This window comes from Diplotaxodon limnothrissa, linkage group LG14 (genome assembly GCF_057381915.1).
Source record: "Diplotaxodon limnothrissa isolate DT_005_m linkage group LG14, D_limnothrissa_male_GT1.1, whole genome shotgun sequence".
NCBI lineage: Eukaryota > Metazoa > Chordata > Actinopteri > Cichliformes > Cichlidae > Diplotaxodon > Diplotaxodon limnothrissa.
The window spans coordinates 14,635,852-14,660,933 of NC_140609.1; the positions used below are offsets into that span (position 1 = coordinate 14,635,852).

The following is a 25,082-nucleotide window of genomic DNA, read 5'->3' on the forward strand; positions in this document are numbered from 1 at the left end:
TTTCTCTGCATTTGACCCATTCACTCAGTGAAGCAGTGGGCAGCCCACTAAGCAGGCGCCCAGGGAGCAGTGTGTAGGGACGGTACCTTGCTCAGGGGTACCTCAGGGTAGCCGTTAAGTGGATTCGAACCGCCGACCTTCCGATCATGGGGCGACCACTTTACCTACTGAGCTATCCCTATCCCTGAGATGTAATCAATAGGACAATCGATCAGGCTAATTTATTCCCGTTTCCAGTAACAACAGACAGTGGGATCCTTGTCAGGTTCCCGGTTGCAGAGCAATTAAAGAAACACACAAATGGATGCTTAGGCCACAGAAAAAGTCAATAACCTCCAATAATGCGGGCAGCTGACTGCTTACAGCTCAGTTCATCTGAACTTGAACCAGACAACATAAAAATAAACTTGAAATCTTTACAGCTATACCACATGTATGTATTGAGAGGTTTATTCCAGTGACCATCAGGAATCTTTCTCTGATCTTTTGCCACAAATATTGGCCTCTCCATAGCCAGGATGAAGAATCTGCAAGGCACTTAAAAGTGAAAAATGGGACAGAGAAATTATAATATGAGTCATAACAAGCTATAGTGTTATTTAGACATACACATTTTATTTTTAGGATGGTAAAAAAAAGATCCTCTGTTTTTCTCTTGTCGTTGTTCTTGTTCTCTCGTGAGATTAGTATTTGCTGTAAACTTGAGCTCTTTTGTTTTAATTAAGCTATATCAAATCAAGATGGAACATAACACTGTTATGTTACGTCTGACAAAAACAATTCATGGCTACACTACTAATGGTAATCCATCTATTCTCTTCTTCTTATCCAATTCAGTCTGTTCCAGCTGCCATAGGGCGAGAGGCGAGGTACACCCTGGACAGGTGAAGGGTTAACACAGAGAGACAGACAAGCATTTGTACTCACACTCACACCTACGGGCAATTTACAATCACCAGTTAACCTAACCCCACTAACTGCATGTCTTTGACGGTGAGAGGAAGTCAGAGAAAATACACGCAGACACGGGAAGAACATCCAGACTCCACACAGAAAGGATTTGAACCCAGGTCCTTGCCTCAAAGTGCCTTCTTGCTGTGAGGCAACAGGGTTAACCAACAAACCGCCGTTCTGCCCACAAATACAAATGATGTTTGGTATAATTAGTGCAATTCTTCCCATAATACCTGCTATAGACGTCTAAGTGATAATCTTCAAGTACTTGCTGTGAAAACTGAAACAAAGCAGCTCAGTTTTTCCCCAAGTTAAATATAAGTTGTTTCTTTTTAATGTACCATTTGTGTTTTATAATTATTTAAAGCAATAATACATTTTATGTTCCAGACTCACCAAAATTCTAGCAGGTTGTGCTTTTGCAAGTTTGACATTTGCAAGTCAAACATTTGAACCTATCTCTTCTCATTGTTTTACCTGACCTTGATTCATTCATGGCTCAAAAAAAAAACCAATCAGTGATAGAAGTGATGCCAGCTGTCTCAAGTACAACATTTTGCCATTTTTACATGCACATTCACATGCATGGTTCCATAAAATTATAGTGTCACACATATTATCCTATCCTAAAAAGGGTCCAAATGATATGGTTATAAATCTGTGTGGTAATGCTGCTGGTCTAAGGCCATTGAGTGTTTTTAGGAATCTGACATTGGACATTGAATGGTTTCCTCATCAGGAAAAGAGGCTTTCTGTGCTGGCTGTGAGTCTTACAGTCTGGTAATAGCATAGGCACCAACTTCCTGGAGGTGTGACAGTCAACCACCCTGCAAAGCTGGTGAACGATGGCTTCCAGGAACTCACCTTTACCACTTGATACACAACTTGGCAGGAGTGAAACTGAGATTTGTTGTGGAATGAACACTGCCTATTTGCCTTGTGGTAGCTTTGTTTTTGTTCCAGCTCCCAATACAGGTCCTGAGTTGTTGCTTAAAATGATGTCACCTGATTCTCCATTGCACATTTGCAGCAGATCCACCTTCTTAATTTCTACCAATTGTCTGCTCACAAATTTGTTAAGCATTACAAAAAATGAGAACGGTCAATGGGACCATAGATGTCTTTGAGGCTAAGACCTCAAACAGCTCTGTGCCAGTTCCTGACATGGCACAGATACATATGCCTGCTCTTAAGAATTGCAGAACCAGCCCAGGTTTGTCTGTCTGAGCTTTGGTATCTCCTGTTGAGTTATGGTGCAGAACATAGTTTCTGTTTAAAATGAACTGTCTGGCCATAGTCAAGAATGCAGTTTGTCAGGAACTGCAGGTTGTTCTGAATGGTAGTAATTGTCACTCATAGTTGTTTGGAGGGTTATGTTGTTAAAGGTCTCTACCCAGTAACTACAGCGTTGGTCTATCCCTGCTGAGCATGAAACCATAGAGTGTGTAAAAGTGAGACTGGATACCAATCTCAGCTGGGTCTCTGGTGGGACTCACATGAGCTCACCAGCCCTCACTGTATTTAAGGGCCTCTGTATTTTAGAGCAGTTGGGGCTCAGGAGATTGAGCAGGTTGTCTACCAGTTGGAAGTTCAGTGGTTTGAGCACCAGGTGCTCCAGACTGCAAGCTGAAGTGTTCATAGGCAAGATATATTTGTACATATATTTATTCTTATTTTTCTCATATTTCTTATATTTTGTTTTGTTTTTTATATTTCTTGTATTTTGAACATCACTGTTGCTTTTGGGAAGCTTGCACACAAGAATTTCACTCACATGTGCTGCCAGTGTACCAGTAATGTGATGTGACAATACAAGTGATTTGATTTAATTATTCCCAGTAGCCACTTCATCCCATCCTCTCCTGTTTCAATATTGTCAGGTGTCAGTCACCCAGCGATCCCTCTCTGCCTGTCTTGGTCGTTTGTTTACCTCTGGAAAAGGAAATAACTCTCCCTGGAATACACCCCCTGTTTTCCCAGATGACCCTGCCTCTCTGTCCTCTTTATCCACCATTTCCTCCCTGTCTATATTCCCCACTGCTCAAACAAAACAAACGTATTCATCCATAGACTTCCACTGGTAAATACAACCTATGAACTTGTTCCTGTCTTATGTCACCTTTTGGGCCTAACAGTGTTTTCATTGTATTAGAAAAGAGTGTTTATACTAACTGTGTCATTCTATTGCTACTTCACAACATAGGCTGTTCGCGACTCAAAGGAGGGCAGTTGCGTACTGCTTGATCAGATTTTATACTCATTCTCTGCTCTTGAAAGTGGCGAAAGGCTTTGTGTTCTTGATGATATCTCAGAGTAAACTTGTCACAGTGATGCAGACACATGTCAGTCTATTATAGCTTTTGCTCACAATAACATGGTTTTTGGCAGGGGTGATAAGCTGTGAGGAGGCTCTGTGCCACATGGGTCTTACACAGTCTGCCCCTTAAGGATCTTCCAGGCTGCCCATCCAATATAACAGGTTTTATAGGATGGGAAGTTAATCAGTTAACTTTCCAGCAACTGGAGAGAAAATCCAGCTAGGCAATTATGTTTCTGTTGCAGTATACTGTACAACAGCAATAGTAGCTCACTGGCATAGAAAATAACCATGAAGTCGGATGTACCCTTTAGATTTTATATCTTGATTTGTTATTCCTTATGTTTTCTGTCAGTGTTTTTTTTTAAATAATAAAACAATGAAGAAAGATGTGTGACTTTTCAGAGAAGAACTTTGTTTTTGTTTTTTTCCATTTTCCACTCTAAAAATTAAGAGGCAGACACAAACTGCTGCATTTGCAGAGTTGTAAAACAAAAACTGAAACACTGCAGCACATAATATGAGAAGACAACAAACAGAGCCTCATTAATTACTGCCTTGGTTCGAACAGAGGCAGAGAGAAAGAATACATTCATTAAGGATTGTGTCTTCCTGTGCTTCCAGTGGGGAAGGTCTGTGCTTGTGGATTTAAGATGAAAGACCCATATAGGAGAGATTTCTCATAGGCTTGTAGGATAAAGTAAATGCCCACAGAGCAAGATATAGAGCAAGCACATAGTTCCACATGTTTGATGTGCCAGATTTGAATGCTTTCGTCCTGGCATAACCCCAAAGTGGCTTGTCCTAGTTTCAAACTAAGGACCTTTCGCAGTTTAGGTTGATGTGCAGTCCACTGTGCTCTGGAGACATAGTGAAGCAAAAACAAAAACAACAAACAGGGATTCTGATCCAGTAATATGATGGGTATAATCAATGAAAAGTCAATGAAAATAAATCAAAGATTAATATTCCCATTTAAAAAAATTTGGCATTGTGGCATACAATGTACCCAGTGTGTGGCACACATTACCTGACAGGGAGGACTCCAGAATTGAAGGTTTTATTATGCTTACACAGATAGGTTAATCAGAAAGTAGCTAAAAGACTGACCATTTCCATGGCAACATTACCATCATAGAATCATAAGAATAATTACTTCAAAAAGGAGCTTTCTGTCACATCATTTAACTTCTACAAGTGCATTTTTTTTTTAACTTTTTCTTTTAATTGAGGCGTAAACATGGCTGAAAGACTGCTTTCATTTGCAATAAAAATATATTTTGTTTGTTTTGTGCAGTGCCAGGTTCATCTCTACAATATAGCATTGTAAAGGAATGGAATAGAATGAATGGAATAATAAGAGAAAACTATATTGGTGAATTACTATGAATTATTCCTTTTGTTTAATTATTTTTTTATTTTTTTATTTTTTTTTGGGGGGGGGCGGGGGGATTAGAAATCATTTTCCATTCAATTAGTTGGAGTTTAGTATGGAGTACTATACTACTATCAACACTAAAGTTGTATGACATTTAAATCATATTTCTAGTTTATTTCCTTAGGATGAAAATATTAACTAGTACAATATAGTATAAATCATATAGATGTTCTGTTATGCTAGTGGCTGTGTAGCTTTTGTTTTGCACTAATATATTGACCACCAGTATAACAACTACACAGACAAAGAGCAGATCTAACCTATCCTAAATCAACTGATTTCAGAGCTGAATAAACACAGAGAAAGAAAACAGCACTCTGGGAAATTCAATCAACATTTTATTTTCAGGATGTACTTTGCTAATAATTGAAAAGTTTGAAGTGCATAGTCATGAAGGGAGCATGAACAACGTGGACACAAATACAGACAGACAGCTGAATATTCACAGGAAGGTTGATCCAGAAGAAATGTGTTTGCAGATGTATTTTGCTTGTGTGTTTATGTTGAACAGACTACAGTAATGTAAACAAAACATAAGAATTTGCTGCAACAGTACGACTTTCTATCAATTGCTATAATTTGTATGCTATCAGTGGCCTTAGCTTGCTCTAGATATGACCTTGTAAAATCATTTTTTTGGGATAAATTTATGTTTTGCAGCCCCAGAATATGTAAAATATTGATAGAATACTCTAAAATGCAGGACTGCAGTAACAGCATGTGGAGAGGTCAGTGCTTATAAATGAAACCTAAAAGAAATTCTCGATGTCTTTGTCTGTCAAACGTTAGTTATTTGTTTAAATCACAATATGAATCATAGTTTAGTATTTTTACCACTAATGTTAACTTCAAATTATCAAAAAAGACAAAAAATTCCATTTTTTCTGAACTATATTAATCTTTCCTATAATGTGTAAGAGGGGAAAACCCAGAAAATGTTGAGAACGCAATGCTATAAAAATGTGGGCACTTTTTACTTGAAAGATGACTTACAAACTATGTCCTTAAAATAGTTGTCAATTCCTTTTCTTGACTAAGTAACTGACTAGTAGTTGCAGCTCTGGTGTGGAATGTGGGAGGCAGACATTAGACTCTTGGCTTGGCAGTGTGAGTTTCAGCTGCTAGAAATACAGAAGTAGTATAGAGCATCATCATATACAGATTAGCTTTCATATGCATTTTATACAGCAGTAGACAGTAATGCAACATCATGTTTTAGTAGTGTTACCGTAGTTAATAGATTGCGTGTCATTATAATCGTGTTGTAACAACAGCAGACATGAGACTCTTGGATTGGCAGTATGAGTTTCACCTGCTCTGGCAGTAAGAGCAATACTAACTCTAAAAAATCATACTAGTCAATGAGAATTCACAATACTGTGTTACCTAGTGAATAATATTACAGCAGTACGAATGCTGTCTATAACCATTTTATGCTCACCAGTAGTAGTCTGATGAACAACCACTGTTCATACGTGGTTTATTGTTCAATGTATTTTTTTCCTAATTTTTTTGTGTAAACTTATACATCACACCTCCCCATTAGACTACTAGCACTATATAAAGCAGGAGAAACAATTGCAACATGATGCGTAATCATACATCTTTGAACTGCTGTAACTCTGAAAATTGTGGCAATGGTTTGATAATGTGCAATCCTCATAGTCCAAATCAAAATAAGATAAGATAAGGTAAGATAGAACTTTATTAATCCCTCGGGTGGGTTCCTCTGGGAAATTCGACAATGCACACTAGTAGTACCATGGCTTGTACTACAGGGGCATTTACCACTGGGTGGCAGTCATACTGTATTTGGCGTGCTGTATTGCACCACTGCAGAGGAGCATTGTACACTGTACCGTGCACACTCAGTACTGCAGCAATCACTGCAAGCTGTTGGCTAACTTCAAGAGTCACAAGAGGTTCGGTATAGGTGTTTCTTGGAGGAAGACAGGACAGATCAGAACACCAAAGATGAAAAAACAAACAAACAAACATAACAATAATAATAATGCATTCAATGCTTAGTACAATGTCTTACGATTATAAAGGCAACTGTACCAAAACCAGACCTGCGTTATGCATTAAAACAGCTCTCCTCTCCCCATCACATATACATATTTTATCACATCAGTTATGGTTGTTATTAAAACAGTACATACCTCTTATAACCCGCTCAGATACATATGCCTAATTTGCTGCTTGTTGTTTTTTAAGTATTTTATTATCATTTGTTTTTCTTCTTTAAATTAAGAATAAAATCCGTAAACACAAATAGTGAGGTTTGAGTTATGTATTATGTGAATCCACCTATACTGTATTTTGAGTGTCAGGGTTATGAAAAGTACACTAACGGACACATTAACTCCACAATATTGCTTTTCCCTAACAGGAAGACTTTGGATGTATATACCCTCTTTACAGAGGGGTCCCATAACTCTTAGACAGTGTGTGATGCCTTACATCCACGTCATTCACATTTTTACAGGTTCACCAGGATATATTCACTTCTAACATTGTACTGTTAAGGTTGATCACATTTCACTCTTGATCCCATTTATACTCAGCGTATACTTACACTATTTAGTAATGTATAATAAAATAAACACTTGTGCTTCTTGGGCATAGGCGTTGTACTTTATATATTGTATGAAACCTGATTGCGTGAGTCAATTGAGGTCATATTCTACACCTTTCCTTCCAATGGTAATTAAATGCATCCCTCAAACACATAAGTGCAACCAAACAACTACTCAGTACATAACATCAAATCTTATAATTAGGACTCCAAAGCAAGAACATTTGTAATAGGTCAGTTATGATGTTTTCTGTGATTGCAACGATGGCTGCTTTTATATTACACACAGAAAAATATATTGTATTCCTGTAAGGGGGCAGCGCATTGGTTATCTTGTAGGGCATTTCATATTTGTCAGTTGACAGTGTCAATTAGGGTGTTTTTAGCCCATTAGTACAGTAGCCCTGAGAGCTCTGAGTAAAACATACATTGAAAAAATGTAAATAAAAGCATACTGAGACACATCTTCAACACTTTGACAAAGTAATAAATACAAAAACAACAACAAACTAACAAAGAAATAATCCACAGCGAAAACAGAAACTGCAGCTGCAGCACCCTGAACTCCCAGGGCCACCACTGTGTTATTATTCCATCTAGATACAACTTTTATGAAATAGCAAAGTACAAATGGGGTAATATGTTAGACATGTGTTATAATGCGGGCCTGGGTTCAAGCTTTTCCTGATACAGCTTTCATCTGCTCAAGGAATTTTGAGCCAAGTGTAAATGGGACCTAATATAGATTGATCCAATGCAGACAAAACCATCTGCTGTAGATATATGATCCTAATCACCATACTTAAACTCAGCTGAGATACATTTCTGTGGTGTGGATACATATATTGGTACAATGATCAGTGCCTTGGACAGAATTGCCAGCCAGTCCAGACACATCTTTAAAGTGCCTTATAACAGGTTATTGCATAATCTGATATCTGTCTTATTGCTTCCATTGAAGGCAAGGGAAATGCACTCCAGTATTAGAGAGGAGCAGGCTGACAGACGTGAACAAATAGAAAAATAAAATAAAAGCTTGTCATAGAGCTCTGTTCCAGTAAGTGAACATGTACTCGAAGTTAAAACCATTTGACACAGTGCTGCTGTCAGGTACTCGGTCAAAATGACAAACACAAAGTGAGAATGTTGAGTTTTTGTTAATTCTCTTAATATATAGTATAAAAGAATGGCAACTGTGAGGCCACTTCCGTGATTTGCCATTGTAACAAAACCACTTTAACACTGATAAAGTGCTGTATTGTTTGCAGGCAAGGCCAGTGAGCTGTTTTCTGGTATCAAAATGAATCCTCCTATGTGGGTATTTGTGTAGTAGCGTGTAATGTATGTATGTAGCTTTCAGCTGTTCAAACTATTTATGCAGAGCATGTCTGCGGTCCTCATAGAAAGGACGTCAAAGTGACTGTGACTACAAACTACAAAGAGAGGTGGTTCTAATTTCCCAGGGGCATTTTAGCAGTAAACCGATCCTTGTTGACTTATGAAAGAATGAAACAGAAATGTGAATTTATGAAGATTTTGTTACATTTTCCAATTCGGCGTTTCTTGAAAGAAATATGTACTGGTGTTTATATTGTGCACATTTAAGCATTTACTTAAACATTTTTTAATTTAAAATTGCTCAATTTACTCTCAGCAACATCAACCGACGTCCCTTTTAAACAGCTAAGATCAACACTGGGGCTGTTTGTGAAGTCTGAACAAAAAGTTTAAAATCTTCAATGGTCAGGGTTTTAAATACAGTCAAGTAGTAATTTTATCAGTTTAAACTCTATAACATGCTCAGTTTTGGCCAGTTGTAGATGTACACAAAATAATGTAGCTGACCAACAAGCACTTATGACTGCCCTTGAGGGGCATTCACACACATTCAATTCAGAATAATATTAATATTTCTTTGATATATTTTTTGTACTGAATGAAAACATACATTTTGGGCAATATTTGACTGCCCAACAGTCTTTACATTCTTTTGCAGTGAGCTGCCCCAAGACAATGCTACCTGCACTACCAAGGCTATATTACTGGACTTGTATATTCTTGATGGGTTTGGCAAGTTTCCTTTGAGTTATATGTATTTCATTGAATCCACATGTAAATTTGGAAATTAGCATTTTGAGCTGCATGTGCTTATAAGGATATCCGGCTAATAAGCCATCAAGCAGCTTCTCAAACTCCTCTGGCAGGGCTTTTCAATTCTTTCACTTAAACAGAGCTGCTGAAATGTTCTCACTTTTTCAATAAGTGTAAACTTTCTTTCATTTATTAATTTTTCTACAGTAAACTTGTCGGCCAATATTCTAAAAGTTATTTTTCAATAACCCTGACGTGGCTAAAAAGGTGTTAAACAGTTGCAGCAGTGTTGAGATGAGCATTGACAGAGCTTCCCGCAGTTCTGGCCAGCGTGGAGGGGACCAAACAGAGACACACAGAAATGTTCCTGTATTATGGTGTAATATATAATCTTATACGAAGCTATATAAAATGTGCACATGCTCAAAATGCATTGGTTATTAGTCAGAAGCAGCATGATTAAGTTCATTCCTTTCAATAGGGAGCTGGGTCTGGGGATTGTCTTTGATGGTGGTTAGGGTTCTTCTTTTTTTTATGTAAGTTCTTCTCACCAGCCAAGGGAGCAGAAGCAGAACAGGCACCTGTGTTTATCTAAAGCAAAACAATAAAACCTGTGCAGAACTGGATCTTTTATTCACCTAAGGTAAGCCCATTTGTTAGTCCCTGCTAACCAGCATTTCACAGAAAATCTTTGGCCCAAACAAACCAGCAGTGTGTCTAATCTGAACCCAGAAGTCACATGAAAATTGGCATTTCAGAGGTTAATGTCAGAAAGATCCTTTGGAAACAGTTGGGATTTACTCGTTACCTTTCAAACACAGTTAATCAGTAAAACAGCGCCCAGTGTTTAAAATGGCAAAATACAAATTTTACAGTCAGTGTTTAAAATGTAAAACTTCCTATTTTATTTATAAACAATTTATGTGATTGGGACTAAAAAATTTTATCTTTTCTTTATAACCAAACTTCTAGTCAGTTACCACCTGGCTTATTTTCATCCAGGTGCGTTTATATCATTTGAGAGCTAAGGGAAAGAATTTGAGCAGTGTTGTGCTGTTCTTCGACTGACATCCTGGCAGTTTTTCATTATGGCAGTTCAACATGGCATCAAAGATATTTGTTCCCACTGGTTGAGTATATCTAAGTCCAAGTTTCACTTGGAGTTGTAGAGTTCCAGACTAAGAATCCAACATATTGTAGCTTCTCAGCTGATACTGTAAAGCATGTTTTGGACTGGAAACTGAATACTGACATTGGGTGTATAAAAAAGATTTCGGCCTTGTGATGCGTTTTTGCTTTAACGTAGTGTGAATGTTATTAGATAGTAAGAAAGTACATAGAAAAAAATAACACATCAACTGCATAAATTGGAGATTGCAATGTGAAGAAAGTGGAGCAGAAGCTGTACAGTGGAACAAATGGGCTACCATGGTAAGTGAGAGAGATCCAGGCCTATGCACACTTCACACTTCCCAAATCTCAAGCATGATTTAAAATAGACATTTTTACAAGTTGTTTTTGTTAGCCGCTAGTAAGATAATTGATTTTTCGCTGAGTGTGTACATTTGTCTAACATATATACAAACATGTAGGCATACTTAACATTTTGTTCAAGCCTTTGGTGTCCCTTTGTTTTCAGTTTTGGCTCCTGAAAGACCATTTTCTGTGTTGTCATTCCCTGAGGAGCTCACTAGGCACTCTTTACTGTAGAGATAAGAGAAACAAAGGTTATATTGAACACCTATAAAAGGAGACAAATACAAGCGATAAGGGCCATGTGCCATATAAATTGCAGGGGTTTTAAAAAAACTTAACCCAATGAGCTTCAAATAATAATTTTGTTTTGGAAACATAGAATATGGGTGACATTATTTCGTTATTATATAATATAACAGATTCATAATAATTGCCCACTTTGTTCTGAGACAATTTGACCTATATTGTCAGCATAAAACCATTACTGATTACATCAGATATTTTAATTAGAAAAATACAAAAAAATCTATTAACATGGCCAAATGAGTGCCTGGGTCAGCCACAGTCAAACAACAGGGTAAATCTTTGTGACACAAAATTATTTTTCAGTAAATAATGTAGTTTTATATGAACTGGTGTTGATGATATGACATTAGACCTAGTGATAAAGGTTACAATGATTTTAGTTGTATTCATCGAATATAAATTGTTCATTTGTTATATGAAAGCAAATACTCTTGAAATTATGATGTAACACATTTGAATTTCCTCTAATATCAGATTTTCACTGCTAGATGCACTTTTTATGTCAATAAAAAAGATAACAGAAAGCTAATAATTCTACTTCTTTTGCAAACTGGAGTATGACAAGCAATTTCTTTCATTTTTATTTCCAACATTCAAACTTTTTGTTATACTTTTTAGAAATCAAATAAGACTTGCACATTTTAAAAATATTTGTAGTACATAAAAATATTATTTACGACATGTATGTATAAAGATCACTTGACTTATTCTTCATGTCAGTATGTCTTGTCTGAAAAATTGTGTTGCCGTAACAGTGCATTACTTGTGTGATTAAACAGGAAATATAAACAGTACTTCACCACACTTAATTATTCATAACTTCTGTACATTTCGTTTTGAGCTGCGTGTTGCAGGCTATAGTATCTGCAAAAGTCAATGACATCATAGGACTTGTAACATATGTATATGAATAAAAATATATGAATAAAAACCATATCAGGAAAAAAAATTCAATGGTTCCTTAAAAGCTGGAATTTTTTTTCATTAATGGTGAAAACTTCACAAATGTTTACACCCTATTTCACAAGATGTTAAATTTGTAGAAACAGTTATAAAACTAGCATATAATAGACCAAATTTCTTTTTGCCAGCAATACACAGTTTTTGGCTGTTTGACTGTAGCTGACCCAAATATATATGACAAAAAGATTATCTATAATCAGTATTGTTGATTTGTTCTAAATGTCCTTATAAGATAGTCAATGATCTACTCACTTTTTCTCATCATCCTTCTGCAGGAAGTGAACAACAACAGCCTTTATCACCATGACAATGATAACTAAGCCTATGACTCCACCCAACGCTGAGACAATAATGATTGTCAAAGTGTTGTCAACTTCCTTCACTGAAAAGGTAGAGAGAGAAAGAGAGAGAGAGAGAGAGAGAGAGAGAGAGAGAGAGTGACTTTGTGAGGACAAACAAGTATACAGAGTATGTAAAAACTGACTTAGAGCTCTAACAAGATTGAAACTAGATGCTAGTAGCATATATGTACTTGTATATGTACTTTATAAACACTTTCAGTCAGCAAGTCAGATAAAGCTCTATTTTTGTATGCCAGGTGTTTGTGCAACTTTTACATACTTTGATCCACCACTATAAGAGTGAAGATAGCACTGTGGTTGCGGTTCTTCTCTTTTGGATTCCTGGCAAAACAGATGTACTCTCCTTCATCTTCAAAGGTGATATTCCATAGCAAGATCGAAATGTTGTTACTCTTTGAGGAGCCGACAAACTCAACACGCTCATGGGACACACGGACCTTCGGCTCCACACCCTCCATAGGGATCAACGCTTCACATAACTACACACAAGATATTTCCTTAGATACACAGTATTGGGTGTCAGCTACACAGCATTGGGATGATGACACACTGTGTTGTAATTTTGCCTTTGTACACCACCACATCACACTGAAAACCAAAGACTTTAATTCAAGGGGTTTAACAAAAGTGTTTTATTACCTGTTTGGGCATTTTTATATATAGTTCCCCATTTTTAGAGACTCAAAAATAATTGACAAGCAGTTTTATGGCCAGGTAAAGGGTCCCTTGACACTTTCTTAAATATTAAGGAAATTGTGATCTGGACTTGAACTTGTATTTGGTAGCTGTCTGAAAGAACATGTAGTTATGCCATAATCAAGCTAAAAAAAAAAAAACGTGGCCAAATCAGCTATTTGGCACATTGATCAAAAGATGGAATGAACCGGGCAGCTCAGCAAGACTTAAAGGCCAGGGAAACCTGTGGAGACACCTGTGAAGTGAATGATCATAGAATTCTTTCTTTGGTCAAGAAAAAAGTTCCTTCACAACTTCTAACAAAGTCAGCAACACTGTGGAGGTAGCTACATCATTGTCAAAGTCTACAATCAACAGATGTCTTGATTAATGGAAATACAGAGCATTTACAACAAGATGCAAACCAATGGTTAAAGATAGAAAAAAAAAAGAAAAAAAATGATCTGAAGCGTGGTGAAGCCAATATAATGGCATAGGTATGTATGGTTTGCAACAGAACTCATTCACTTGTGTTTACGGATCACGTGACTGCTGTCAGTGGCTGGATGAATTCTGAAATGTACAGGGCTACAATTGCTCCTCAGATCCTGACAAATGTTGAAAAATTTATTGGGCAGCACAAAGTGCAAATCGTTAATCACCCAATGTATACTGCACAAGCAACCAAAGAGCCTCTCAAGACAAAGAAACAGGATTTAATTAAATGACCAAGTGAGTCACATGATATCAGAACATGCTTTCCACCAGAGCATTCTTTTCAGTAGAGTTTAGAAGTCCAGTGTTGGGGAGTAACGGAATACACGAACTGGTGTTACGTATTTAAAATACAAAATATGAGCAACTGTATTCCCTTGCAGTTACCGTTTAAAACGGTGATAATTAGAATATAGTTACTTTGTTGAAATAACTGGATTACACAACGGTCTTTTCTTAGGCTATCACCTCTCCAATTTTGGTAACTCCACACATAGCCAGAAACCCAAACAAGACACGAAATAAGAGGCTCCAATGTAAGCGTCCCATTAACATTGGTGGTGTCAGTTACACAATGGACCCAGCGACAGCACAACAGAGCCAGCAGAGTACGAGCAGGAATGGATTTCTTACTTTGAAATTCCGACACCACTTCATATTTAAAGAAGAAAGGGATGGGTGAATTTGACCATGCCATGCAAACACTGTTTGCCAGCAACCAAGCTGCTCGCAGCGTCAAAAGACTCCAACCTAAACAAACATCTGGAAATAAGTTCTTTTTTAACAATGAATGTTAGCCTACTGCAGCTACCTTGTTTTAGTTGTGGTAGCTACCTGGGTTATGTGCCACTTCAGTATCTCTGATGTACTATTGCTGAGTGATTTGTTACTATTACTGGATGCTACTCGCCACCGAACTAACATTGTTAGCTGGCGTTAGCCTAAGTTAGTTCATAGACTGCAGATTGTTAGACCTGCTTAAACATTAACAACCTGCGAGCTGCAAATAATCATGTGCAATTCTGAAAGCAGTCTATGAACTAACCTCAGCTAACGCAAGCTAACAATGTGATTTTGGTGGCAGGAAGCCTTCAGTAATAGTAATAAATCACACAGCAATAGTACATTCACGTAGTTGTAAAAAAACACGACAATATATTAAGTAATCCAAAGTATTCAGAATATGTTACTCACACTGAGTAGCTTAACGGAATACGTTAAAAACTACATTTTGGGGCATGTATTCTGTAATTTGTAGTGGAATACATTTTAAAAGTAACCTTTCCAACACTGCGGAAGGCAGACCTCTAGGCAGAGAGACCCACAAACAAGCAGCAGCTGAAGGTGACTGCAGTAAAGGCCTGGCATCTCAAGGGAGGAAACACAGCATTTGGTGATGTTCGTGAATTTTAGACTTCAGGCCGTCATAACCTACAGAGGCTTTTCAAATAATACAAGCAGATCCTGTGTATTAAAAAATGGCTGCATTTCCTAAACAGTTAATACAGGCTGTACTAAAAAAAAAAAAAACAATCACATGTGATAGTTAACAAAGGCAAAATTACAAGAACTATCTGTTCATCAAAATACTTATGAACAAAACTGTATCCCCATGCCTTCAGAAATACAACAGCATACACTCACTGACTGTTTATGCGATGAGACACGAAACATATGAAAATGTCAGGAATCACTATTTTTATGCTTTTTTGTATCCCTGTTGGTGTTGTGGTTGTGTGCACGTACCTTTATGAGAGTTCCATTGTCATTATATTGCCAGTTGAAGTAGAGATTTTCGATGCCAATACATGAAGAGTAAGTGCAGGGCAACAAAACCGTGGAGCCATTCATTGCTTCGATTGAAGACACTTTACCTGTGGAAACTTCCAGTCCACCAACAGTCCATACGCCTAAACCAAGGGAGAAAGGAAAAGTTAAAAAGTTTTTAGAAAAGGATAGAAAACGGTTTTTGAAAAGCAATAAAAACACAATTATATAAGGCAAAATGAAAATAAAAAAGTAAAAGATAGTACAGAGTTTTGTGTTTGTTTGATATTTGCAATATTTGTTGTGGCATCAGTTTATTGAGACTTAATTATGTATGAATTCATTATGATATAACTTAAGTAAAAGTAGAATGTGGCCAAGTAGGCAACACTATTCTGTCTCTCTTCTTTTAAAATTAAATTGTGAATAAAAATCTTAATATGGAGTCTAAACCTAATATATTTAAAATTGCTGTCACAGGGAAAAAAATGACCACATGCTCCCTGATTACTTTTTTTGTGTACTTTATGGACTTTATGGCGAACTTTAGGCTTTGAAAAATTAGGTTAGGTTCTAAATGCAACTTTGCAGAAGCAACTGACAATTTTACCAAATGACATTTATACTGTATGATGTCCTCTATGTAAAACCTCTCTCTTCTATTGGTCTTAATGTTAAAAAAAAATATGTAAAAAAAAAAAAAAAAAGAAACATAGAATTTTGGTACCATTTCTAAAGAGAAAAGATTTGTTCTCTAGTTCATCAGGTCAAACTAATTAAGCAATCAAAACCTTTGATTTTTTCAAGACCCAACTAATCCAATTTATGAATAGAGTATAAGAGTCATGCGACTTAAATTCACATGGCCAGGCATGTTATGTGGGTTTTGCAATGACAGCTGGTGTAATTCTCAGATTGTTGCTCTGGTTTCTCTCTCACACACTTGGGGTCTATTTATAAATACTCTCTTCCCCATTGACCTGCTCAGGATCACATTTCACTTGGACAAGGTACAGACAAGGTTAGAGTACATGTATGCCTCTGCTGAGGACACATAGACATAGACATGTATGTATACTTGCTTAAAAGAATTTTGCATCACCTGCTCTGGAATGCTTTGAATAAATCTGCGTTAGCACAAGAATCTCAAACACTTGAGTCCTCATATTACTGGATATGGATGAAATCATTTTACTACTTGAAATCACGTGTTCTAGGCACACATTGTCATTTACCATTTTTCAATTCAAATGTTAAAGAAATCAGAAAATGTATTAATGTGATTTGGAGGAAAAAAATTCAACAGCAGAAATATTGATACAAAGTTGTTTTTCAGCTGTATTGTTACCATCACAACACTGGCACTGGGGCTGGTTAATGAAACAAAAAAATACAATTAATGTGAAATAACCTTTTCTTAATATACATAGAAAAAGTTACTTGGATAGAACTCATTCAACAGACAGCACAACTTATTTTGTATTATATTAACTCATTCACTGCCATTGACGTCTATAGCCGTCAATTGCAGTGTATGAGTCAATGGGTTTAACTCATTCACTGCCAATGGCTGGCAGTGAATGAGTTAAGTATATTAATGGTGATTTGCTGTGTATGGCTAGAACTAATAAAACATTTTCAGAAAAAAAGTAATAGTGTTGTAAGAAGATTGTTTCAAGTAAGACTTACTGGAGCTGAAACTTTTAATTCGTACTGGGAAAAACACTCAGTATTTGAATTGTCATTCTTTCTGTTTTTTTATCAGCTGCTTTTGTAAAATGATATAAATAAAAAGAAAGATATTGCTGAAGTAAGCGTTTAGGGTTAATGATACAAGCAAGGGATTGTAAGTGTGGGTGGAACTCCCACTGAAGAGTATTGGGTTCCAGTAGTGCAAATACATAGACAAAAATAAACCTCTGTCTGTGGTCAAAAGAGCTTGCAAAGAAAAGCGCCTGGACTTCTTTAAGTTGCTTGAAGACGTTTCACCTCTCATCCGAGAAGCTTCTTCAGTTCTAAGGTCAAATGGTGGAGAGTCCCAGATATAAACCTAGTGGGAGTAACCCCCCACAGAGGGACAAAAGGACCCCCTGATGATCCTCTAATCGCCTGAGCCAAGGTGTGAAACTGGGTGTGGGTCCCAATCAGCCAGAGTTTCGGGTGTGTTCATTGTGAAACCTGGCCCCACCTTATCATGCGAATTCCTGAGGTCAGATGGCCCAGGATGTGAGTGGGCGTTAAGGCGTCTGGGAAGGGATCTCAAAACTGGATTATAGATGGCAGAGAGTTGGTGTCATAAACCCCCGCCTCTGTTCAAAGATGGTCGCTCACAGTGGACATAGATGGCTTCTTTCACTCCTCTTTCAAACCAAAGAGGAGTGAGTGAAAGAGGAGTGAAAGAAGCCATCTATGTCCACTGTGAGCGACCATCTTTGAACAGAGGCGGGGGTTTACGACACCAACTCTCTGCCATCTATAATCCAGTTTTGAGATCCCTTCCCAGACGCCTTAACGCCCACTCACATCCTGGGGCATCTGACCTCAGGAATTCGCATGATAAAGTGGGGCCAGGTTTCACAATGAACACACCCGAAACTCTGGCTGATTGGGACCCACACCCAGTTTCACACCTTGGCTCAGGCGATTAGAGGATCATCAGGGGGTCCTTTTGTCCCTCTGTGGGGGGATACTCCCACTAGGTTTATATCTGGGACTCTCCACCATTTGACCTTAGAACTGAAGAAGCTTCTCGGATGAGAGGTGAAACGTCTTCAAGCAACTTAAAGAAGTCCAGACGCTTTTCTTTGCAAGCTCCTTTGACTACGATGACCTGGATGACTGAGAACCTTCACAGACACAAACCTCTGTCTGTATTTTATTTATTTATTTATTTTTTCAGATGAAATTAACTAAAAGAGTTCCTTCTGCAAGTCACATATTGGTTATAATAAATATGTGCACTACCTTACAAATAAATATTTATACATCAAGGAAGCATCAGTTTGTTTGGCTTTGCTTTTTTGGTCATCTATATGCTTTTGCCCTACCCGCTCTTCTTGATTTTTTTTGTAACACCTGGTATTTAACTCTTCAGTTATGCTGACTGTGGAGATTAATTTGTTATCATATGTTACCTTATATATGAGATCAAAGTAGTTGCATTATAATATGGTATGTAGTTTTAGTTTGCATTAGACCTCTGACTTAGAAGAGTGTGAAAATCATTAGATCTGTTGGATTGACCTGTATTATGTTGAATGTCTTACATTGTTTCAAAGGAGTTGTTAGGATAATGGATGTTATTTTAATCTCACTGATATCATTTACATGCACTGTTGTAAGTTCATTATTACTTCATTAGTCTGCATCAGTTTATCAGTTTCTTAGTTTCTTAGTAAATCGGCTACAAGGTAATTTTCCACCAGCTTACTTTCTCTCTGCTTAAACTGTTGCAACATCACCACTCCACTCGAGCTGGACTGTTACATTCAGTTTTGCACGTAGTCAGGCCTCACTAACGTGCACATATATACAGACTTATGTAACTTATGTTAGTTTTGAACTTGTTTGTTTTCTGATTCCACTTTTGCTCTGTTTTAATAGCCTGACTTACTTTTTTATAGCACTGGACAGTCTGGACAATTCTGCTTTCACTCCTTTTATCCCTCAATCTTTCTGTCTTAGTTGCTTTCAGAAGTTGCTCCTGGGGGAGACAATCCCTAAATAAGAACATGGAAACATATGTGTGTGTGTGTGTTCCTGTCTAGCTATCTTTGTGAGGACCGAAATCTGCATTCTATTATACTAGTGAGAACCAACAGTCACTTGTGAGGACACACAACCCGGTCCTCACAAATTTGAAGGCATTTAAAGGTAATTTTGAGGCTCAAAATGTGGTTTTAGTGTCAGTTTTACAATTAGGTTATGATTAGGTTTAGGGTAAGGGTTTGGGTTAGGCATTCATTTTTAATGGTTAGGGTTAGGGTAAGGGGCTAGGGAAAGCATTATGTCAATGAAGGTCCTCAGTAAAATAGCTGAACGGGGTTGTGTGTGTGTGTGTGTGTGTGTGTGTGTGTGTGTGTGTGTGTGTGTGTGTTTGTATTTTCTACTTTAAGAGGCTTAGAGGTTTTGAACATTGAACTATCTTTTAAACTCTTTGGTAATTGCAACAATGAAAACAAACATTTATCTCTATCAGTAATTAGTTGCACATTTTCAGTGAATAGTCTGTGAAACAAAATGCTCTAGTGGAGAAAAAAAAAGATGTTATCCATTTCCAAAAACGTTTCCAAATGGATTATATGGTGCCCCCTCCTCATGCTTAGAAATAAACTTGACACCTCCTTGGCTTTACTGCTCTCTACTATCATGGTTTTGTACATCACTTTTCTCTTCACTATCCTCTTTTTTTGTCTAAACAGTTTGTCCTGAAACCGCCCACAGATTCACATCCTGAAGTAGTGTACAATTCACTTATGTAATGTATGCACTGTTATCTTTTTATGTGACGTGTGTGTCTGTGTATGTGTGTGCATGTGCATGTATGTGAACTGTATATATGCACTTACTTTAAGTGTTTGTGTACATATCAGTAATACTGAAGGTCTGAAAAGCAACTGAGTGTGTGCATGTATGTGCATATGTGTCTGTGTGCATGTATGTGTGTGTGTGTCCTTGCCTGACTGTCAAGGTGACTGTTTTTTTTCTTCTTCTTTTTTTAAGTAGGCCAGTAATTGAAAAGTTAATGTATTTCTAAGAGAACCCATAGAGAACTGACTGAGGACACTATTCTGCAATATATACAGGGAAGTGATGGGAAATGTGGGAGAGGGGGGTACTATGAACAAGGAAGCGTAGGTAATGCAGGAGTTACAATGTGTAGGAAGTGATGGAAAGGGGTCACAAGGAAAGAACAGGGGAATGGATATGAGAGAGGTGAGGCATGTGAGATGTCCTTTTCAAGGTGAATGGGCAAAGAATTACACCAGCAGCTGAGTTACTTAATAGGCAGAGCTGCTGGTATTGTGGGACAAGATAGTTTCAGTTTTTCACTTCAGGTAATATATGCAATGTGATATTCATACAAACAATGCTGCAGTAACTGCATTTTCAGGCACAGTACTGGAGAAATGTTAACATGATTACTATGTTACTCCATGATCACTCTATCATTTTGCTTTTTACTGTATCTTTTGTTTATTCGTCACAAAAAAGGATGATGAATAATTTTGCGTGAATGAAAATGGAAAAAATGAAAGTAGTTGGCATGACAGTTGTTCTAACCTTTTGCATCTTCCATGCTGAAAAGTTACAGATATCTGAAGATTGTCTTTATTCTGCAAAAAAGTCATTATTCCAAGTTTTGTCTGTGGTCCTGCTGCAATAACAGCTTCTGTCTGTTAATACTGAATGACACTTTCATATAGATCCGGAGATGTTAATGAGAACAACCTACTGTTAAACATTTTTCCTTAATTTCACACCTGACTTTTATTGGGACCTTTGCTTCACTGCCTTCATTCTCTTCATTCTCTGTTGCCAAAAGGTTTTGTTGTGACATATTGCTGTAATACTTTGCACATTACTTGATTTAGGTATTACTTGATTACATAAGAGAAACAGTTGAGCATTCCAATACAGACACAATTTAGATAAATAACCATATCCTGAATATATAAGATGTTAACAATGATAAAATGCATTTAAGGTGGACATTTTCATAACAGATGAACCGGATCTCTTAAATAGAGGTGAGAATATCCTCCAGAGAACCAGCCCATCCATTTATGTCCATTGTAATGGACATTTGTTTTTGGTCTCTATCTTGTGACTTATTTGAGCTATCATAATAAGTCCTAATGTACTAAATAGAGGACATCCTGGGCTTTCCATTGATATCTTGTGCATTTCGGTGCTCTCTTTTAGCTCCAAAGAGGAAGGAAATCCCAAAAATAGTTCAATGGGAAGATTCTTTCCTCAGTTCTCAGGAGGATATAGTCAAATGAAAGTATTTATTCATAAGTGTAGACCTTGAATTGAAATTTAAGTGTTCTTCTTACTTGGAATATGGACTGTCGGGCTGTTGTTGAGTCATGATGTTAAGTTAAAATTTAAGTTATAATCTATTCATTTGTGAAAATGAAGGTATTTTGGGGATATTGAGTTACATATTTTAATGTTTAAGAACCTACGGTGACACCTCTTATATAATCTATTTTGTTGATTGAACTTGATGTTGCTGTTTTACTGCTCCCATAATTTTCCTGAGTGTGGAAATGGGTCGGGCTCTTATGGGTTAAAAGATATTTGAACTTATTTTATTTAAATTTACAGGTACTTAATGTAAACCAATCTCGCACCACCACTTGAGTCAGACTGTTAATGCTCTATAATGCTGTGGCTATCCTTTAAGAATTTGCTGATAAAAAATATAATTTGTTATACAGTTTATGCTTCTTTCTTATTTGTGTTAGCCTTGCCTGTACTTATCTGTTGGTGTATCTAATGTCTGCTGGGACAGTGGGATTCAGTCTGAGAATATGTACTTATGAGAAAATGATTTCAGAGAAATTCCACTGAACTTAGCTGGTAATTTAGACAAAACAACCAGATCAATGCTGTTTTAGCAAGATTTTTGGGAAAATATTTTACTAAGAAAGTGTTATTTGGTGCAGTATGACTTTCCACAACACTCAACAATTTCATTTGGAAATATGTGTACTGACAATGAAATACAACAAGAAACAAATGAATATGAATAAGATGTATAAGATGAATAATTGTAAAATTGTGCTTTACAACTATTTTTTGTGTATGCGAACTATGATGTAAATGAAGTGTGTATATTGCCTGTATTTGTTCCTCTTTCTTAAATGAATATTTTGTTAAAAGTTTCTGGTACATATATTTATCATATCTATTCAAAAGAACTAAACTATTGTTTAATCCCTTTAAAGTGAACTAATGTTGCATTGTGTTAGCTAGTCAGAAGTGTGTTCGCATGTTTTCAGTATGTGATATGCTATGACCAAATTTGACCCTACTGGGACAAGTGATGATTTGGTCTTGGTGCTGCCGCTAACCTGGACTCATGGACTCTTGAATAATTTAGTCAATAACTTTACCAAAATGCAAAATTACATGTGTTATTGAACTAAAGTTATTTGTTTTAATATTTACCCCTGATGTTTGGTTGGAAAACATAAAAAGCCCAAATATTTGCCAAAAAATAAAACAAAACAAAATTGAAACAACAAAGTGCTGTTTGTTTTTTTTGTTTTTTTTATCTAAAACACATTTTAAAAAGCAGAAAGATAAGATGCATTCTAATCTTACTTGTCGGTTATCTAAAGACGACACTAATATTGCAATACTGGACACATACTAGTCCCATTTTTCTTTCATAAAACTCAATGGTGCTCAACTTTCCAAACAACTGAGAGCCAGGGGGGGATTTTTGGATGTGGGGGCACTATTGGGCACTACAACAAAATCAGGGAGGGTACGAGCAAAAGCACAGATCATCACTGCACCACTACGTCATTACCAGTAATGCTATGTTCACACAGGCATGCATGTAGATAAACTATAGCTTGTTTTTCTTTACTTTGAAAACCAAAAGTTAATTATTTGTTTTAGTTTCTCCTATAAAGTAAAGTAGAATTTCAAAGTGCGAAGTGTCAGTTACTCAAACAGTCCAGCAGCAACCCTACAACATGAAACTGATCTAAGTCAAAGGTTTGTATTGTTGGCCTGATTGTTTAACAATTAAACATCACCTGTGACAGCACCATACATTGTAGTGTTTGGGTATGGAAAGATAATGATTAAACATGAGCGCTGAAGCAGATGCGACAGAGCAGCAGATGTAGATATAGCAGATATAGAATAACCAAAAAAAGGTATTGATTTACTGTAAGAGGGCTGTACCACCCACTCAGACATAATAAATAAGAAAAAGCGAGCAAAAGGAGCAAATGAAGAAGGTCTAAAGGGCACAGAAACAAGTTAAAATGTATAGGCAATTAAAGGGATAGCCCCATCCAGAGACATGTTTGAAAAGAGTGGAATGACATGGCACTTAAAGGTACAGAGATAAGTGTAACTCACCAAGCAGCAGTGCAACTGCCAGACCAGCGTGAAGTAGATCCCCTGATCTCAGTCGACCAGAGACACTTGAACCAGTGCTGTCCACTGACGCCATGACACCTACGCCACCTGTCTGTCTCTGTTCTTCTCTGCCTGTCTATATGTATACAATGTGTGTCTCTGTCAGTCTGTCTCCTTGTCTGCCAGTCACTGTGAGTGTTTGACTTATGTGCCTCTGGACCAAGGTGGGACACTGAGCTGTGCAGCTGAAGGCAGAGTCTTGCTCTCAGTCCCTCCCTCTTCTCTCCTCCTCTGCACTCTGTCCCAGTAATGAACAGAATGAGGAAGCGCAAAAGAGAGAAGGATAAAATTCCTTTAGGGAGCTTTCTCACATCAAGTTGTTCCTTGCACTGCTCTCCTGCAGCCCGGGGAAGCAGAGGAAAGGAAAGACTGAAGAATGCAGCAGTTGAACAAAGAGTGCAGCCTCTCTGTTTCTTTGCCTCCCTCCTCTCCTGTCCTCTGTCGCTGTCTCTGGCAGACACAGTGGTAATTATCCAGCAAAGCAGAGTGTGAGGCGAAAGGCATAGAGGAGTAGCGAGGCAGAGCGGCACCAGGGTAGCAGCGTTGTGTCAGACCGCTCCACTCCTTTAACAGCAGCAGGAATAGTCAGGTAACCAGGCTGGCCAACAAACCCCATGGGTGGGGGGGAGACATAGGCTGGAGGGGGAGGAGAACACACAAGAGGCACAGAAGGATGCTGGAGGAGAGCCAGCAGGCAGAAAAGCAGAAAGTATGCGTGTTTCCCGTGCCGGCACAGGGAGAAATGAGGTACTGCAGAGGTAGAGGTGAAGAGAGAGCGAGTGAGAGAAGGAGGGGATAGCGAGTGGGGGTGAGGGGTACTGGGTGATGTCTGCTGCCACATAGATGCACACACACACATGCGCCCAGCACAGAACGGCTGAGTCAGCCTTTGCTCAAGAAGGTCTCCGAGTCAGTCACGGGGTGGGTGTTTCACCCATACCACATACTTCACTACATCATTTGCTCATGTCTCCACTTTCATGCTTCTCTCATTTCATGGTTCAACTTTATATCTGTGTTGGCAATCGCATTTTGCTTCCAGTGGCTCTCTTCCCTATACTTGAGTTTCACAGCAGCAGTGTTGAGTTTGTCATCAAAATATCACTACAGTGGAATTTTTTGTAAAGAGTTTTCAGGTTTTTATCCCCCAATAAAATCAGTATGTGCGAGCATAGTGTCCACAGTTCACATGGTAGCAATTCACTTGAAGATAGCAACAACGACTGACAAGCTTTTGGTATTAGCACTTTTTTCGATTTTTAGATCATCTCAAGAATTTGATTCAAAGTTTTAGGTGATCTATTGGAATGGTTCCTAAGCAAGATCTTCAATTTGAACAAGACTTTTTCTCGTACAAATTTGGACAAAACCCATATTGCCTGTTTGTTGCCTGACAAAGACAAAACTCCACCAAGCTTACTGATGGTGGCTTTGGCTAGAAAAGTTCAGAAGGACCCCCCAGATACTTGCGTGCAAAATGCCAGAAAGAAG

General features: G+C 37.6%; 1 protein-coding gene across 1 annotated transcript; it reads right to left on the bottom strand.

Moving 5' to 3' along the window:
• Positions 1-5,059: 5,059 nt before the first annotated feature.
• Positions 5,060-24,350, bottom strand: LOC146618611 (sodium channel regulatory subunit beta-4-like). The gene is made up of 5 exons (XM_085370745.1): positions 23,532-24,350; positions 15,402-15,565; positions 12,745-12,964; positions 12,376-12,505; positions 5,060-11,082 (listed from the first exon to the last, which is right to left on the bottom strand). Exons 1-5 carry the CDS (start codon positions 23,623-23,625, stop codon positions 10,989-10,991), a joined length of 702 nt encoding a protein of 233 aa, XP_085226871.1. The 5' UTR covers positions 23,626-24,350; the 3' UTR covers positions 5,060-10,988.
• Between the last annotated feature and the right edge of the window lie 732 nt (positions 24,351-25,082).